This window comes from Thyridium curvatum (assembly GCF_004353045.1).
Source record: "Thyridium curvatum strain D216 chromosome Unknown NODE_4_length_842636_cov_84.159710, whole genome shotgun sequence".
NCBI classification, from domain to species: domain Eukaryota; kingdom Fungi; phylum Ascomycota; class Sordariomycetes; order Thyridiales; family Thyridiaceae; genus Thyridium; species Thyridium curvatum.
In genome coordinates this window covers 653,416-670,688 of record NW_022156759.1, presented here as the reverse complement: position 1 = coordinate 670,688, position 17,273 = coordinate 653,416, and the positions used below count along the sequence as shown (strand labels likewise).

General features: G+C 57.7%; 9 protein-coding genes across 9 annotated transcripts; 5 read left to right on the top strand and 4 right to left on the bottom strand.

Annotated features, from left to right (window-relative positions):
* Positions 1-30: 30 nt before the first annotated feature.
* On the bottom strand, positions 31-1,431 carry E0L32_001155 (uncharacterized protein; the record flags this gene model as incomplete). The annotated part of the gene is made up of 1 exon (XM_031134337.1): positions 31-1,431. The coding sequence occupies one exon, from the start codon at positions 1,429-1,431 to the stop codon at positions 31-33; it is 1,401 nt and encodes a 466-aa protein (XP_030993048.1).
* Positions 1,432-2,425: 994 nt separating this feature from the next.
* Positions 2,426-2,993, top strand: E0L32_001154 (uncharacterized protein; the record flags this gene model as incomplete). The annotated part of the gene is made up of 2 exons (XM_031134326.1): positions 2,426-2,673; positions 2,720-2,993. 2 exons carry the CDS (start codon positions 2,426-2,428, stop codon positions 2,991-2,993), a joined length of 522 nt encoding a protein of 173 aa, XP_030993047.1.
* A 621-nt stretch (positions 2,994-3,614) lies between these two features.
* Positions 3,615-4,531, top strand: E0L32_001153 (uncharacterized protein; the record flags this gene model as incomplete). The annotated part of the gene is made up of 2 exons (XM_031134315.1): positions 3,615-4,009; positions 4,066-4,531. 2 exons carry the CDS (start codon positions 3,615-3,617, stop codon positions 4,529-4,531), a joined length of 861 nt encoding a protein of 286 aa, XP_030993046.1.
* A 344-nt stretch (positions 4,532-4,875) lies between these two features.
* E0L32_001152 (uncharacterized protein) lies at positions 4,876-5,659 on the bottom strand (the record flags this gene model as incomplete). The annotated part of the gene is made up of 2 exons (XM_031134303.1): positions 4,876-4,950; positions 5,006-5,659. The coding sequence occupies 2 exons, from the start codon at positions 5,657-5,659 to the stop codon at positions 4,876-4,878; spliced, it is 729 nt and encodes a 242-aa protein (XP_030993045.1).
* Positions 5,660-7,016: 1,357 nt separating this feature from the next.
* Positions 7,017-7,844, bottom strand: E0L32_001151 (uncharacterized protein; the record flags this gene model as incomplete). Its single annotated transcript, XM_031134292.1, has 4 exons — positions 7,017-7,294; positions 7,371-7,636; positions 7,709-7,725; positions 7,785-7,844. The coding sequence occupies 4 exons, from the start codon at positions 7,842-7,844 to the stop codon at positions 7,017-7,019; spliced, it is 621 nt and encodes a 206-aa protein (XP_030993044.1).
* Positions 7,845-8,268: 424 nt separating this feature from the next.
* Positions 8,269-9,474, top strand: E0L32_001150 (uncharacterized protein; the record flags this gene model as incomplete). Its single annotated transcript, XM_031134281.1, has 3 exons — positions 8,269-8,480; positions 8,540-8,615; positions 8,668-9,474. 3 exons carry the CDS (start codon positions 8,269-8,271, stop codon positions 9,472-9,474), a joined length of 1,095 nt encoding a protein of 364 aa, XP_030993043.1.
* Positions 9,475-9,848: 374 nt separating this feature from the next.
* Positions 9,849-13,756, top strand: E0L32_001149 (uncharacterized protein; the record flags this gene model as incomplete). The annotated part of the gene is made up of 2 exons (XM_031134270.1): positions 9,849-13,007; positions 13,076-13,756. 2 exons carry the CDS (start codon positions 9,849-9,851, stop codon positions 13,754-13,756), a joined length of 3,840 nt encoding a protein of 1,279 aa, XP_030993042.1.
* A 457-nt stretch (positions 13,757-14,213) lies between these two features.
* E0L32_001148 (uncharacterized protein) lies at positions 14,214-15,006 on the bottom strand (the record flags this gene model as incomplete). Its single annotated transcript, XM_031134259.1, has 3 exons — positions 14,214-14,714; positions 14,780-14,893; positions 14,956-15,006. The coding sequence occupies 3 exons, from the start codon at positions 15,004-15,006 to the stop codon at positions 14,214-14,216; spliced, it is 666 nt and encodes a 221-aa protein (XP_030993041.1).
* Positions 15,007-15,739: 733 nt separating this feature from the next.
* On the top strand, positions 15,740-16,093 carry E0L32_001147 (uncharacterized protein; the record flags this gene model as incomplete). Its single annotated transcript, XM_031134248.1, has 1 exon — positions 15,740-16,093. One exon carries the CDS (start codon positions 15,740-15,742, stop codon positions 16,091-16,093), a length of 354 nt encoding a protein of 117 aa, XP_030993040.1.
* Between the last annotated feature and the right edge of the window lie 1,180 nt (positions 16,094-17,273).

Sequence of the window (17,273 nt, the reverse complement as noted above, 5' to 3'; positions counted from 1 at the left end):
GTAGATCCAACTTTGATGTTTATCTGTTCGCTATGCTAATGCATTGTCTTTGTTGGTGGATTTCTCGAGAATTGATACCAGCTCATCCCCTTTGAGGAAACCCTTCTCTACCGCCACGTCCAGGAAAGGCCGTTGCTCCGCTAGAGCTGCACGCACGATGGAAGCGACCTGAGCATAGCCCAAAGCCGGCACCAGGGCGGTAGCTAACGCGCTCGAAGCAACGAGGTGCTGGTAAGAGACCTCTTTATTCGCGACCAGTCCGTCGACACACTTGCTGCTGAAGACCTCTGTGGACCCCGTGAGCAGGCGGACGCTGTCAAGGAGCCGATCGCAGACGAGCAGCTCGTAGTGGTTGATCTCGAGCATGCCCTGCTGGCATCCCAGGGCAATGGCTGTGTCGTTGCCGGTGATGGCCAGCGCCGTCTGGCACACGGCTATCGGGATGACCGGGTTGACTTTGCCCGGCATGATGGAGGACCCGGCCTGGACTGAGGGCAGAGTGATCTCGCCAATTCCGCCACTGGGGCCAGATGATAGGAGGATCAGATCGTTTGCAATCTTCCAGAGGCTGTTTCCGGTGTTGCGCAGCTCCGCCGAGAGGCGGGCGCAGGTGTCGAGGTTCTGCATGCTGTCGAATGCGTTGCCGGCGGGCTCGACTTTGGCGCCGTATAGCGAGGACAGATGTCTGAAAGCAGCAGTTCTGAATCCCGGCCTCGAGCCAAACCCGGTCCCAATGGCTGTGCCTCCTAGTGGCACTGCCAGGAACTGGTCACGGATCGTGCCGAGCTGCTCTGTGTGGCGGCGGACGACGGCCTCGTAGCCTCCCAGCGCCTGGCCGAACGTCATGGGCTGGGCATCCTGAAGACAGGTCCTTCCGAGGCGAAGGAGTGTCGCATATTCCTCACGCCTCCCCGCAAAGGCATCAGCCAGTTGACGGAGCGCGCTCAGGGTGTGCTCCATGGCGCGATGGACAGCGAGCTTCATCGCCGTCGGGACCACGTCGTTGGTCGACTGGCCCATATTGACGTGGTCATTGGGGTGGATGAAGCTGTAATCCGAGAGCGCCCTCCCCGAATTCCTGGTGGCCACATTGGCAATCACCTCGTTGAAGTTCATGTTGGTAGAGGTGCCGCCGGAGCCCTCGAGCATATCCACCGCGAGATGCACGTCATGTTTGCCGACCTTGATCTCCTCGCACGCCTCAAAGATGGCATCTGCTTGCTCGGCCGTAAGGCTGCCTATATCGCCATTGGCGCGAGCCGCGGCCTGCTTGATTGTGGCAAATGCCCAGACAAAGTCCGTCCAGGTTGCAATCGAGCGTCCGGACAGGGGGAAGTTCTCAAGTGCTCTGCTGGTGTTGATGCCATAGAGCACGTCGGCCGGGAGCTCTCGCGACCCCAGGCTGTCCTTCTCAATCCGGCCGATCGCCATTGCGACGAGTTGCTGTAAGTGTGTGTGTTGAGCCCCTCAAACTAGATCGTATTGCTCAGCGTTTTCTCTTGGAAACGTCGTTCAATATGGTTTTGGAGAAATCAGATAGATGTGCACCTATGACTAGAAGATCAACAGAGCCTCTCGGAAGGATGCCAGGTCCCTAAATATTATAGAGTATACTGGAGAATTCACAGCTTTGAAGCGGACATCCGCACCAGGACCACTCTGGAGGTTCCGGCTCAGTGTCCGAAATCTCCATAGAATTGCTACTGATTGAATGTCACCAACGGCAGACAAGAGGTTCCACATCGGCGACTAATGCAACGATGCCGATCGGACATCTTGATAGTCGCCGATGTGGAGCCCTCCGCCGCCGAAGGCAAAACACAGCATACCCATACTTCATTGAGCTTGCGATGTTCCCCCATGGCGCTGACTGATTATATAGATGCGTTCCTGACAATGAGCTGTGTACTCATTTTACCTGATCAGTTGTGGCGTTCAGGAAGTAGTCAGAATCTGTTTTCAACCTTGGAAAGCTTTTGGAATGGTTGATGGCCATCGGTGAGCGAAAGAGGAGTCTCGGCGTTGCGGAAACCCCTTGAATGTTCGGGCGTGATGGGTGTATGCTTTCTTTCATTGTGCGCACGTTGCGGGATGTTGACAGCCAGTTGGCTGCTGTGATCTAAATTCCCGAGTCACCAAGATACCGAACGCGGCACAGCGACTCTAAATATACATGTTGATCGTCACTCCTGTTCCTATGCGCATCATGCCTCTTTTCGCATGTTACGCTGCGAGTTGTGTGATTTTATTTTTAATGCGCGGTCTACAATTTCAACCGCGATCAGACCAGTTCTTAAGACACGGACATGTCAACGCGAAAGGTATTTAAGAGTCGGAGGATTCGCTCGAAGGGTGTTCCTATGATCTTATGTCGAACTGTTGAGATACCAAACTAAAGAGTCGATCTATATTATCAACTGCTACAATGAAACTTGTCTTGGTAGCGACTCTCCTCGCCATGTGCAACGGCGTCTTCGCCGTGCCGACCTCTGACTCTCCTGTCGAGGACCATGACTTGGATGCGAGAGACAATCTACGTTCCGGCATAGGAGCTCGCAAGATTGGCGTTCCTCGAATCGGCTGGGGCATGCAGCGGCAGGGAATGGACGATCCCGCGTCGGGCGGTCCTGTCAAATGGGTCGCCTGGCCTGAAGGAGAAGAGCAAGTCGCCTTGTGATATGCCCTCAACTCTAACAGGTGCTAATTGAATCGTGAATAGCAACTGCCGGCACAACAAGGTGCTGGCCGGAAAGAAGCAGAGCCTCTGCGACAACCCTGTGCCGTGGGATAGCTACACCTGGACCAAGTTCACTGGCTGCAGAGACACCAAGGAACTCAAGCACGGGAATCCAAAGGAGGTGTGGATCTCCAACAAGAAGAACGGGAAATACAAGAAAGCGCTCAAGTGCGGCAAGCTTAAGGAGAAGAAGTACCCGTGCGATTTGGCTACTCCCGAGAAGCCCGACACGATCAAGTGGGGGATCTGCGAGTAGCATGAGGTCCGTGATGATCAAGTGCGAGTTGCTGTATGCTGGGATGTCCACTTGCTTCAAGTTAACCACTCATTGAATGCAGCTCTTCAGACATCCGTACTTTAAAAGATGCAGATTAACCACTTATACTACTTTAAAGTGGTGCTACTCTCAGGCCTTTCTTTTTGTATTAGTCAAGGAATTCGGGTTGAAGCGTTTCTCGCTCCCTGGAAGTCCCGTCATACGACCATAGCTGTCAGACGAGCTGGACATGAGGTATCCGGTGCTAGAAGGCCACTAGATATTCTTCTGGTCCAACAACATCAGACTAACTCGGACCAGCTGCATACAAGACCATTTATACCTGAACATTTAAACTTTCAACCAACCCTGCAGGTAAAACGACCCCGCCTCAAGTATTACGCGGCAATACGCCCCCCTGGAACTCTTGGCATTGGTGTCGTCCATCTTGAAACAGAATCACGAAAGGTCTGGATCAGCACGCTCAGACTGTCGCATGCATGAAGATGTCGAAAGAAGCCTTCCTGGAGACATTCAGAATCGACAATGTTCGTGGAGCCGCCTTGCATTGACAGATCTCCTCTGGATCTCTGAGAGCTGTTCCACGAGTGCACGCCCACGATGGAGCACCACACTGTGTGGCCGCGCGTGCAACTACGCCTACTTCTATGTATCCGGTGGTGCCTGTGTATCATTGCTGTCGTGCTCGCGGGCTATACTGGAACGCGCTTCAGGGTCTTTCTCAGCGGGGACGACCCCGTCAGGCAGCTCATGCGCGCCATGGTGGCTCTGGTCTTTACGACCGTGCTGGCAGAGATCCCGGCCTTGCTGGTACCGCTGGTGTACCTCGCCAAGGGAAGCTTGACGCCGGCCCTGATGGTGCGCATGTCGGCCGCGCTTGTCTTTCTCTGGGTCGCCATCATGGGACTCTGCGCTGGTATACTGGGATCCTATGTGGACCTGAGCGCGAAGCACGAGGAAGTGGTTGGCTTGCTGGCTGTCATCATGCTACAGGTGTATGTATACGAAGTCCTTGGTGTTCATGATGCACTTGCTGACCCCCATATTCTAGGGTTACCACATTTTACATGCTGGGTTGGTCATCCAATATAAGACGCAGGGGATACGGCGAACAGGTACGCCGTGTTCAACATCCAGCAGTCCCTGAACGGGAGGCCAGACAGCTACCGGCAACGAGTGCTCGCCCAACCTCTCTGCCGACACCGAAAGCTGCTGCCACACTCCCATATCGGTATCCAGCCCAGGCCATTGAGCTCCCTGCGGAGCGTGAGCCAGTGCCAGCCCAAGAAATGCGTGTGACAGCTTCTCCGCCACTTTTGGAGCTGCAGAATGTCTATCAGCCACACCAGTCACATGAACTCGCCACGCAGTCACGGACGGGCCATCCATTGCCACCCAGACCAGGAAGCCACGGATACATCACGAACCATGACACGATCGTTGTCAATGGCGTGGTGTACAGGGCTGTCACCCCTGGCCAGCCCTTCCGGCCTGTTTTTGAACTCTACGGCGGTTGACGACACAAAGGGCCGAGGGTGGCTACGGAGTGTGTTTATGGAGTGTGGCCTAGTGTGAAACTCATGAGATTTGACGGTTGGTATGGACAGTTGATGGGCAATAGATGGAACGTAGTGGGAGCTAGGACTGGCTGAACACTGAAGCAATTACTGATCCGAGGGATAGGAAACATTTCAAAGTCCAAGGGATGACCAAGAATGTCGATGCCATTCGATGCTATCAAAGCACATACTATGTATCATAAACGTCGAGACAGACTGAACGAGGCATGCCAGCAGCTGCCACCAGGCGTCGCAACTTCCAAACGCACTCATCATGACTTAAATAATAATCGGTTCTCCTCTCACTGAAGACCAGAATCGACAGGGCCGCCAGGAGGCGTGTAGGAAGTCGACGCTCCATTGGTGTAGATGTCAACCTATGGGTAGGTCAGTCCCTTGCTCTTTAAGGAACATGTTTCTTCGTGGACTCACCATAATGCCAGGGTCGCTCATGGGAGCATAAGTAGGAATGCTGTACAGGTAGTTCCCCGACGGGACATACGAACCCGACCCGGACACGACGATCTGCGCACACTCGGCGTAGAACTGCGGCGTGTTGGCCTGGTGCAGCGCCAGCAGCTCGTGGCGGATGAGGTAGTTGCCGGGCGCCAGGTTGGCCGGGATCCTGCTGCTCCACTTCAGGTTCTTCATCACGAGGGCGGTGCCCCAGTTGTTCGAGTTGAGCGGGCCGGCCCCGATGAGCCCGAGCTGGTCAATCTTGAACCAGCCCTTGCCGGCGCCGGTGCAGCTGGACCCGAACTCGCCGGGGCACTTGAACATCCAGACCATGACGGGGCCCTGGGCGTGCGTCCACTGCTTCCAGATGGCCGTGACGTTCTGGCCGGACTGTACGGGCGCCGACAGCTTGGCCGAGCTGCCGCCGTTGCAGCGCATCTTGGGATCGGTGGGCGTCATGGTGGGGTCGTAGTTGGGCCAGGGGAACTGGATGGTGGAGGGCGAGTTGGCCGGCGCGAAGCCGTCGTAGCCTGGGTATGTCTTGCCGCCGATCTGGTAGCTGGTGACGGCGCCATGGGCGGCGACCAGAGGCGCCAGGGCTAGTGATGATGCGATGATATCGAACTTCATGTTGAAGGGTTCCTGATGGACAACAGTGATCACCGTAAAGAGAAGACGTTGCGGGCAGGGCTTGGCTTATACACAAGGAAACAGTCTATCAGGGCCAACATGGCGGCAGTAAAGCCAGCTTATATCGTCGAGGCTGGCCGAGGAGGAGCAGCCTATCTCCGAAGACACGCCACGGGCTCCGGCACTGGTCCTTGTTGAAGATAGAGCAATGATCTACAAGGCAGGTTGAAAGAATAGTACGGCAACCGTTGATGTTGCGCGGCCCTACGTCTCCCGCATGGCACTTGCTGGCCCGTGGAGGCGGGAATATTAGATTGCATGAGCAAATAATCTACTCAGTCAGGGAAACCCGGAAAACTCATTTATGTCAAGAAACGATCAACCGTTCGGATGGCTGGCCGGTGACCACTTGGACTATGATGGACAGGGGCTGCGGTCCGATAGCAGAGCTGCTGCAACGGGTCACATTGAGAGGCCGGAGTAAGTGCAACCCTGCGAGGGCCCGTAACAAACACGTCCGATGCAGGGTGATCATGCAGCTGAGGAGGAATAATTCTCTGAGGTGGTCCTGCCACGCCATCCAGGGGCTTGGCTGGGTGTGACCAAGAGGCAGACTGCGAAATGCGATGCTTACAACGGTCCTCCGGCTCCCATCGTAATTTCACTCGCGATCAACGGCATTGGGCGGCCTGAGTCGTGGAGTCTGGAAGCACGGTAGCTGCGTGTATGATATAGGTGATTGGGAACACCGTGCTCATACCAGGAGAGAATCAATCTCGCGTAAAAGCTTAGGTCAAGGGCGAGGGTGTGCTTGCGGGGTGACGGCCTTGCCGAGATGTGGTGTGCGGATTAGGCTAAATGGGACACATGGCCGCCAGATATATGAAGAACCACGCATGATCATGACAGATGGGGGCATCTCGGACGGCAAGTACCGAGTAGGAAGATTCGGAGAACAAGACACAAGCGACCCATGTCCCGTGACCGATGCTCTCGAAGACCTCGCTGCATCACGAATCCTCGAGGGTAGATGCGGCATGAAACAAAAGGCTTCGATCCACCAACCAGACAGGCCCAGACCCAAAGACATCCCCGTGCTTCAGGTGCTTGATTGCAGTTCGATAAAGCACCCTGCCACAGTCATTGCGTCTTGGCGGCTCGGTTTCGGAGCCAGAGTGCGTTGCGGCCTGCTTCTAGCGTCCGTTCCGTGAAAGCCCAAAAACCTGATAGAAATCGTTTTGATTTGACAACACCTAGTAAGTTCGACCGTTTAGGTAATATGTACACAGGCAGGCTCATCGTCAGTCCGCACCGACCGCGCCAGCACTCAACCCCTCGTCATTCTCTGCACATCTCCCTACGCCTTGCCTGCCCGCTCGGTCTCCAGTTCCCGCTCGGCTTGTTGGTAGTACTTGGCGGTGTCGACGCCGTGCTGGTTGTGGTTGACAAAGTTGAACCAGGGCATGACGGCCATGAAGAGGGAGGAGTATCTTGACTGTCGTGCGGCGACGCCCTGCATGTTGGGGGTGAGCCTGCTCTCGCCGTAGAGGGTCTCGCCGGCCTTGACCTTGGCCACCATCTCCTTCATGTCCATCTCGACCTCGCGAGCGTTCTCCGACATGCCGTAAAAGCGCACTGTAGCCAGTCAAGGCGATTAGCATATGTCTTCATTCCGCATCAAGGCATCAGAGCAGCCCTGTCGAGGATGCACATATGCCGAGGTTATGGAAGGGAGAGATGTTGACCGGGGCAACAGGAGGTCGGGACGTACTGGCTGAGCGCTGGTAGAAGTAGATGAAACCGCCGCAGAGGCCAAGGAAGCCTCCTAACCTCATCGCCTGCGCAAACCCGCCCTTGCCGACGTGTGAGGGAGCAAACTTCTCCATCGCCATCAGCAAGCCCGGTCCAGCGGCAGCCGCGACGGCACCATGGGCGTAGTCCGAGGGCCGCGCATATCCGACTACCCGCTTAAAGTGCCTAGTTGTCCGATCGAGTCAGTGACATGCGCCTCGGGTCGCTATTTTCTTCGCGATCGCGGATTGAACGTACGGGTCATTGTCGATGAGCTGGAACGGATGGTCAGTCTTGGAGCAGCCCCATGGTGCCAATTGGAGAGCAGGCTTACGGGATAGTCGGTCTTGACGACCTTGCTGGGGATGTACGTTTGCGTGGAAGGGTTCGACATCTTGCACGAGGCGATAATCGCTGACAGATCTCGACGCTTTCCGGGGACGCAAACAAATGGCAAGATGCGGGTTGAAGCTCAGGAATTGGAGCTTGAATTTTTGGTTGCCTGAGGCCCGAACACCCATTGTCCCGGCCTAGGATTCGAGGCACCACTTTATGGAGCCAATGGTCGCCAAAGGATTGATAACCTCGATAAGCGACCCGATAAGCCAGGACCGTTTAATGACAATAGATAAGATCCCACCAGGCCTGGCGCGTCTGGCGTAGATTGACGCGTTTCGCTGGGTTGTTCAGCCAAGATCTGCCAGCAACATCGTGTGATTTGCCATTGTCTACGTCCAATCTTGCCACAGACTTCCCAACACTCTTCAGACTACTATCTACGTCTTGTTGACTTATACACCAACTAGAAAGGGACCGAAATGGCTCCCAAGCCAAGCGCGCAGCGGCGTGCCCGATCCCCCCAGCAGGACCGCATCGATAACTACTTGTTCGACGACGTGGACCCCTTTGCCACGCCCGAACCAGAGACGCAGTCTAGCAAGCCCAAGGATGGGCAGGGATTGGGTATCGAAGAGGAGGTCACAGTAGCGAAGAGGGCGCGTGTCCCCAGAGTCAAGCTTGACGAGACCAGGTATGCCTTTGGGCAGTATGCGGCAGCCTTTACAAGGCAGATTACTGACTCTCACGTAGGCTATTGTCAGAAGCCGGAATCCCGAAGCTGAGGAAGAAAGCGAGGGACTTGAAGTTGAAAGGCAAGGGCCACGAGGTACGATACAGCATTCACAGATTGTTCCGGATCTCCTCTGACTCGGTGGCAGTTCTCGGATGCGGCCCGTCTCCTCTCATTCTACCAGGTATGGCTTGACGACCTGTTCCCGAAAGCCAAGTTCCTCGACGCACTGGCCATGGTGGAAAAGGCCGGACACAAGACAACGATGCACAAGGAACGCATGGACTGGATCAACGAGGGCAAGCCGAAGCCAGCCGACGACTTGGCTTACGAGGCAGATGAGGCACCTGCTGATACGGAACCGACAAGGATCGCGCCCGTGTTTGAGAAGGCGAGCAGTGGCAGACCCAAGACTCCCGCGGTGGATGATCCCTTCGACGAAGAAGACCTCTACGCTGCCACGCCAGGAGCGCGGCGCTTGGGCACTGCCCCTGCCACGAACGGCGCTGGTTCGAGGGGTGGCGAGCCGGATGAGGATGACTTGGACGCGCTCATGGCCGAGGCAGAGGCGCACCAGAGCACGTCTGGGAACGGGCCGTCGACGAGCATCTTTGGTTCCGGAAGGACAGACCCTCAAACTCGAAAGGCCATCGCCGAAGAGGACGACCTGGATGCACTGATGGCGGAGGCGGAGGCACAAGGCGAAGAGAGGATGCGGGGACAGCCCCCGACTGAGAAATCCAAAACGAGCCTATTCGGACCTGGTCGACCACAACAACCAGCACCTGCGACGGGCGATGACCCAGACGACTTGGATGCTCTGATGGCCGAGGCAGAGGCTCAAACGGGTCCATCCGAGCGTACTGGCAGTGCCAGCCAAAACAAGACGGCTGGCCCTTCGGATAGTTTTGCGGACGAGGAAGAAGCCCTGGCTGAAATGGATGGATTATGGTAGTGCCGAGAGGGCATGCTGCCAGAGACGATGTAATGACATACCAGCCTGAAAGAGGCTAAGGTTCATATCTGTAAATGCAAGGCAATAGAATTTGCGAAAGCATTGAGTGCTTGTTCTTGATTGACTGTTGGCTTGTTGACTCGGGAGGGATATTGCGTCAGTTGTTAAAATCCAAACAATGGAACTGTTCAGACAACGGAACTGTCCAGACAATGGACTGCTGGGCGAGTTCACTCCCCCACACTTTTCCGCCGTGGTGGGGGCTCCAGCTCTCAATTGCTGCCACCACCTCGCAAATAGCTTCAGCTCTCCCCTCTATCCCACCACATGCAAAAGATTCGCAAGATGCGACATTAGTTCCGTGTGCTTTCAAAATGACACAAGACATCGCAGAAGCCATGGGCCGGCTGCATCTAGCCGAGTCCCCCTCCATCGACGACATTCTCTTCAGCCAGGCTCCCCGCAAGCGCCGCAAGCAGGACCCGGCCAGCCTCAAGGCCGAGCTCGAGAAGAAGCACCTCTCGCCGTCCACAACCTTCTCCGCCGAGTGGCTCAACAAGCTGCAGCAGCGCTGGGACTGCCAAACCGACCAGACTTTCCTCTTCAAGATCGCGCCCACCCAGACGCGCACCGTCACCCGGTTTCTGCGCCAAGGCCTCGAGGGCAGAGTGACGGGCTACAAGAATGTCACGGTCCCTGCGACGAGTGCGACCGCCAAGAACTCGACCTCGCTCCTCCGGAAGCCCGCCAACAGGGCCGATTTCGTGCGAGGCGCAGCTGGCTACTTCCCCTTCGCACCTGGTGGCCTGGAGGGCATCGAAGCCGCCGCGGCCTTTGAGGACCAGGTGCTTCGCTCAGGCGGCGCCGAGGCTTCTCGCAGCTCCAACAAGCTCGAGCGGGTGATCAAACTAGGCGCTGAAGGAGGGCTCCTGGAGGTCGCCCCCGGGCTGGAGCACGGCATCGACTTCTCCAAGAAGAAGACTGGCGGCGACGAGGCAGAAGCCAAGGCTGTGGAGAACGAGCTGGACCGGGAACCCGAACAAGTGGCAGAGGACCAGGCGCCGCAGCAAGACGGAGGAGATGCCACGGACAGCAGCACGCCAGAGGCGGAGTCTCGGGAGGAGGACGGAGAGGACATCGATGCCCTGCTGCCCGTCGAGTTCCCAGCCCTCGAGCCTCGAGGCACGCTGGCCGCGTCCAGCGCTAGGAAAGCAGGTCGCGAGTGGGCTCACATGGTGGACATCCAGAAGGGCATACCCAACTTCCGCGAGCTGGTCCCTGACATGGCCAGAGAGTGGCCGTTCGAGCTCGACAACTTCCAGAAGGAGGCCATCTACCACCTCGAGAACGGCGACTCGGTATTCGTGGCCGCGCACACCTCGGCAGGCAAGACTGTCGTTGCGGAATACGCCATCGCGCTGGCTGCCCGGCACATGACCAAAGCCATCTACACCTCGCCCATCAAGGCTCTCAGCAACCAAAAGTTCCGCGACTTCAGGAACACCTTTGACGAGGTCGGCATTCTCACCGGAGATGTCCAGATCAACCCCGAGGCCAGCTGCCTGATCATGACGACGGAAATTCTTCGAAGCATGCTGTACCGCGGAGCCGATCTCATCCGGGACGTGGAGTACGTCATTTTCGACGAGGTCCACTATGTCAACGACTTTGAACGCGGCGTCGTCTGGGAGGAAGTCATCATCATGCTTCCCCAACACGTCTCGCTCATTCTTCTCTCCGCTACGGTGCCGAATACCTACGAGTTCGCCTCGTGGGTAGGCCGGACGAAGCAGAAGGACATCTATGTCATCTCCACCCCGAAGCGACCCGTTCCTCTCGAGCACTACCTCTGGGGAGGCAAGAACATCCACAAGATTGTCGATTCGAGCAAGACTTTTATAGAGAAGGGCTGGAAGGAGGCCAACAACAGCATACAAGGCAACGATAGGCCCAAGGTTGCCCAAACGGCCCCTACCGGCCGCGGCGGTGCGAGCCAGCGTGGCGGAGGACGTGGTGCTCCACAGAGAGGCGGCCAGCGAGGTGGCGGCCGGGGCGGAGGGCAGCAGAGGGGCCGCGGCGGCCCTCCTCGAGCAAGCGCCACGCCCGGACACATGGGCAGGACTGGCCGGCAAGGCGGCTTCACTTCTGCGGCGCAAGACAAGACCCTCTGGGTCGGCATCGCGCACTTCCTCAAGAAGTCGACGCTTCTGCCGGCTTGTATTTTCGTCTTCTCAAAGAAGCGCTGCGAGGAGAACGCGGATGCTCTGAGCAACCAGGACTTCTGCACCAAGGACGAGAAGGGCGCCATTTACCGCATCTTCCAACAGTCAATAGCCAGGCTGAAGGAGGAAGACAGGAAGCTGCCGCAGATCGAGCGCCTGCGGGACCTGACCTCCCGAGGCATCGCGGTACACCACGGCGGCCTGCTCCCGATCGTCAAGGAGCTAGTCGAAATCCTGTTTGCCCAGACACTCGTCAAGGTTCTGTTCGCTACGGAGACCTTTGCCATGGGCCTGAACCTGCCCACGAGGACGGTCGTCTTCTCCGGGTACCGCAAGCACGACGGCCACTCGTTCCGCAACCTGCTCCCCGGCGAGTACACTCAGATGGCCGGTCGTGCCGGTCGCCGTGGCCTCGACACCGTGGGCTCGGTCATCATCGTGCCGCCCGGCGGCGACGAGGCCCCCCCGGTGGCAGACCTCCAGAAGATGATCCTGGGCGAGCCGTCGAAGCTGCGGTCGCAGTTCCGGCTCACCTACAACATGATCCTCAACCTGCTCAGAGTCGAAGCCCTCAAGATCGAGGAGATGATCAAGCGTAGTTTCTCCGAGCACGCGACGCAGCAGCTCCTGCCCGAGCACGAGAAGGCTGTCAAGGTGTCCGAGGCAGACCTGGCCAAGGTCAAGCGGGACTCGTGCGAGATATGTGACGCCCACATGGACGAGTGCCACCAGGCAGGCGAGGACTTCAAGCAGCTGACCCACGAGCTGTATCGCGGGCTGCTGACGTTCCCTGTCGGCCGCAAGATGTTCACGCCGGGACGCCTGATCGTCTACAACAGGGACGGAATCCGCCGAGCCGGCATCTTGCTGTCGGAGGGCGCCAGCGTCAAGAGCCAGGCCGACGACCCGACGATCCACGTGAACGAGATCCGCCTGTCCAGAGACGCGAGAGATTCTACTGACATCCTCCCGTTCCTCTCGGCGTTCCGGGCCTTCCTCACCCCTCTGCCCAAGGCGAAGAAGCACATCCAGACCAAGACCCTGCACGTGTCGCTGAGCGACGTCGAGTGCCTGACCAAGACGATCCCCAAGGGCATCATCCCGGACATCTTCCAGGGAGGGGAGGGGTACCAGCGGGCCAAGGACAAGCTTCACAACCTGTGCAAGTCCTGGGCCACGGACATCTGGGAGGAGATGGACATGTCCAAGATCCGCAGCCTGGCGCTGCAGGAGGTCATGGAGAAGCGGCGCAAGGCCGAGGCGGCGGCGTCCAGGTCAGCGGCTCTGGGCTGCGGGCAGTTCGTCAAGCATGTAAGTTTCAGCGGCCTGCTTCCCTCCAGACGAATCAGAGTTACGAGTACTGACCACAACGTGTACAGTTCGCCATGTGCCACGACCAGTGGCTGATCAAGGAGCACATCCAGCAGCTCCGCCAGTCGCTCGCCGACCAGAACCTGCAGCTGCTGCCCGACTACGAGCAGCGCATCCAGGTGCTCAAGGACCTGTCGTTCATCGACGACGCCTCGCGCATCCAGCTCAAGGGCAAGGTGGCGTGCGAGATCCACTCGGGCGACGAGCTCGTGCTCACGGAGCTGATCCTCGAGAACGTGCTGGCCGACTACGAGCCCGCCGAGATCGCGGCCCTGCTGTCGGCCTTTGTCTTCCAGGAGAAGACGGACAGCGTGCCGGCGCTGACGGCCAACCTCGAGCGCGGCATGAAGACGATCGTCGAGATCTCGGAGAAGGTCAACGCCGTGCAGACGCTGCACCAGGTGATCCAGTCGAGCGAGGAGAGCAACGACTTTGTGTCCAAGCCGCGCTTCGGCCTCGTCGAGGTCGTGCACGAGTGGGCGCGCGGCATGAGCTTCAAGAACATCACGGACCTGACCGACGTGCTCGAGGGCACCATCGTGCGGACCATCACGCGCCTCGACGAGACGTGCCGCGAGGTCAAGAACGCGGCGCGCATCATCGGCGACCCGGAGCTGTACGCCAAGATGCAGACGGCGCAGGAGATGATCAAGCGGGACATCACGGCCGTGGCGAGTCTTTATATGTAGTTGGGGTGTGTCTGTCTATTGCGACGGAGGGTGTATCCGTCTGACTTTCGTACAAGATGGGATGTCATGTCCCGGCATATGGTCTTATCAGCGTAGATTTGAGGTTGGGGGAAATCATGAATCGAATGACATACAGATACAGAGGTTAGACACGATTATGCATCAGTCACGGGGGTAGGGATAGTTATCCAGACAAAGGTGACTGGAAATGGTGTTTCCAAAAACAATGAAATTTCTCATCAAGAACAGTAGAACGCCTTTGTATCCCGAATGAATGTGATGCAGCTGTGTGTCCCCAACGCCTTACGAGGTTAAGAAAATCAAACCCTGGTGGAAGTGAGCGTCTGACAGTGTCCCATTGTTTCCCATCCTCCCCCACGGATGCCTCTCGAGGGCACGGATGCATGCCTGCCTCTCAACACACTATGTCCTCTTTTCCACCAACCCCGACACTGGATCAAGCACGCAGGGCCCGCAGCCGCTGCTGCAGCGCGTCCTCCTCCTCGGCCGTGGGCTCGGCGGAGGCCTGCTCGCGCACGGGCTCGTTCTTGCTGACCTGGGCGGCGTTGAACTCCTGCGACAGCTCGACGCCGGCGTCGTCGGCGAGCTTGCCCAGCAGCTCGTGGACGGCGTCGTCCGAGACCTGGACCGAGGTGTTCTGGGTCATGGCGTCGGTGTAGATGCTGTTGGACATGGCGTACTCCTCGTTCTGGTTCTTGTACTGCTCGAGCGTCACGAGCGTCTTCTCCGGGTTGACGTTCTTCTGGGCGCGGTTCATGGTGCGCGACGACTGCGCCATCATGTAGGTCATGCGGTTCATGGCGTTGTTGGCCTGGATCTGCGCGACCGAGAGCTCGGCCATGTCGGCGGCCTGGTCCATCTGCGCGGCGATGGCCTGCTTGGCGAGCAGCATTCGGGCCTTCTGGGCCGCTTGTTGGTTCTCGCCCTTCTTGAGGAGCTGTCGGAGAGGGCCAAGGTTAGTGAGTACGAAGGGAAATGTTGGTCGAGTCGGACGGGACGCACGTTCTGGATCTGCTTCTTCAGCTCGTTATCCTGCTTCGCGGCCTTCTGGGCTTCGCGGCGGGCTTGCTTTGCGTTGAACTGGGCGGGGTGGCGCGGGGTGTTAGCATCTCGGTGCTGTCTCATCACACGGTGTTCGAGCTGCTCTGCCGAGAGCGCGGGGGAGGGCTATCGCTTACCCGAGCCTGGAACTCGGTCTGCATATCTCTTGCGAGCTGTCGTTGCGACATGATTGATGTCCGGGTATCTGGTTATCGGGAGGGTGGCGGAGAAGGGTCTCGGGGTCGCCGTCGACAGTCACTTCGTGGCAGGTATCGGGGATAGGGTCGGCAGGGTATCGCGGTATATCTAGGAGATTGAGCAGTCTGACTTTTGGTCGATATCCAGGGAGTTGGTGTAGGTTTCGCGATGTTCAAAGATGTTCTCGTAGACTTCACAACCAACGGTCCAGTCGATGCGTGGTTCTCGCCGGCTTCCTGAGTGGCAGGCTAAAGTGGGGCAGTACTCGCTCTCCACGAAAGGCGATAGGGGCCCGCCACAGATGACGCACCTCTGGGAGTTCAGCCTCACCTGCTCCAGCCACAGGCCAGCCCCAGGAGCCAGTGAAGCCGGCGACGATGATGCGTAGATGCGACTTTATGAGGTGGGAGGCAGCTTGGGGATTCAGGGCCGGCTCCCATCAGTATTTAGACCTGGAATAAAACATTTCTAATTTCTCATGAATACATCTTTCAGAGCCACAGCGGCAAAGATGGCAGCAGCAGCAGCAGCAGCAAGACCAAAGATGAATGTGCAGTCCTTCCCACGCCCTCCGCGCCTGGAAAAGATATCACGGCATGTCCTCATCGAATGGGCAGGTAAACCCATAGCAGAGACCACAGAGGCATACTGGGTTCTGGAAACCCACCACCCGCCAAGTACTCACACTCTCGTCCCACGGTATGTCCGCACTCTACTGACATGATGCGTCAAACAATTCAAGCCTACTACATCCCGCCGTCGGCCGTCAAGATCCCCCTGACCAAGACGTCGCGCAGCACCTACTGCGAGTGGAAGGGCGCCGCGACCTACTTCTCCGCGGCCGACGAGGCCTCGGGCCAGACGGTCGCCAACCGCATCTGGGCCTACGAGCGGCCCACGCAGCGGTTCGAGGCCATCCGGGGCTACCTGTCGTTCTACGCCGGCGCCCCGTGGGAGTGCTACGTGGACGGCGAGGCGGTGGAGGCGCAGCCGGGGGACTTTTACGGCGGCTGGGTGACGAGCGAGATCGAGGGCATCGTCAAGGGGAGAAACGGCAATTGGGATCCTGTGGTCTAGCTGGGGATGCTCTCCTGTTCTCCGCGTGCTCCGTAGGCAACAGAACTCGGGAATGTGTTCGTGAAAGCGTTGTTGACAGGTCCGAGACCGCAGCTGCCTCGGCTTATCAGGAGCCTGAAGGAAGCTTGGCTCGGGTTTGGCTCGGGTCATATTTGATCGTTTCTACGAGAAAGCTGGTCGGCGGACGCCTAGCAGGGAGCTGCAGGATGATGTCGTGATGGGGCTGGCTTTACTTGGTTCCAAGAGGCAGTTTGTGCGCTGTCTTGGACCTGTCTTGGCCAAAGGGGTAGAATTTAGTGCTGGTCCACATCCGCAGACGGTTTGCTCAATAGTCCAGGGAATGGGGTCAGCCAGGAGAGCAAGTTCGAGCTGATGAATGGAGCTCGTTTGTGCTCGTGCCTAGGTGGGATCTTGGTCCACTACCAGATGGATCACAGTCAACAACATTGCGCAGTCAGCCCAGCCCGAGCAGGGAGCTTTTCTCAATGAGGAGTTTATGAGTTCCGGAAATCGCAGAATCAGTCAGCAAAAGAATGAAAATAATGCCGTGTTTATCGGCGCAATTACTGGTCTGCGGGGATTGTGCGCCGGGGCTGTTTCATCAGCATCAACACATTCCGCTTGCGTACGACCCTGGCCGGCTGGACCCTCGACCTCTGAAAGATCGGATTCATCTGGGTACCTACCGAAAAGAGAGATTAGGTAGGGGGTCTCATCAGGCTGGGAAGGCGAGTGATGAGCTCCTTTTTCTACTCCTGAGAGGCCGCGTTTCGTACCTCGAGTCTAGAAACTCGAGATGGAGCCAGGGGGACGCCGGGAAGCGAGGGAGCACTAAAACGCCCCGTTCAGGGGGAACGTGAACCTTACGAGCGCCAGTCATCCCTTTCTTTCTCCACCGCGAGTCTGTCCACTCACAGGTGCGAAGCAAGAACAGTACTACGTCTTCTCTCCCCTGAGCAAAGACAGAAACGCAGAGACTGGCACGAACAAAGGGATGCTGGAACACAAGGACACGAGAACGGGACAAACATGCGAACTGGGCGCAGTCAGCAGCATTGCAGACGTACATGCCAGCCGCACGAGATTCTCACAGTACCTTGAGCCCAAGTTCCTGCAGGCCGCCGTTGTGCTGGCTGGTGATTGGCCTCATCTCCCTTGGCTCGTGAATGCAGTGAGACGT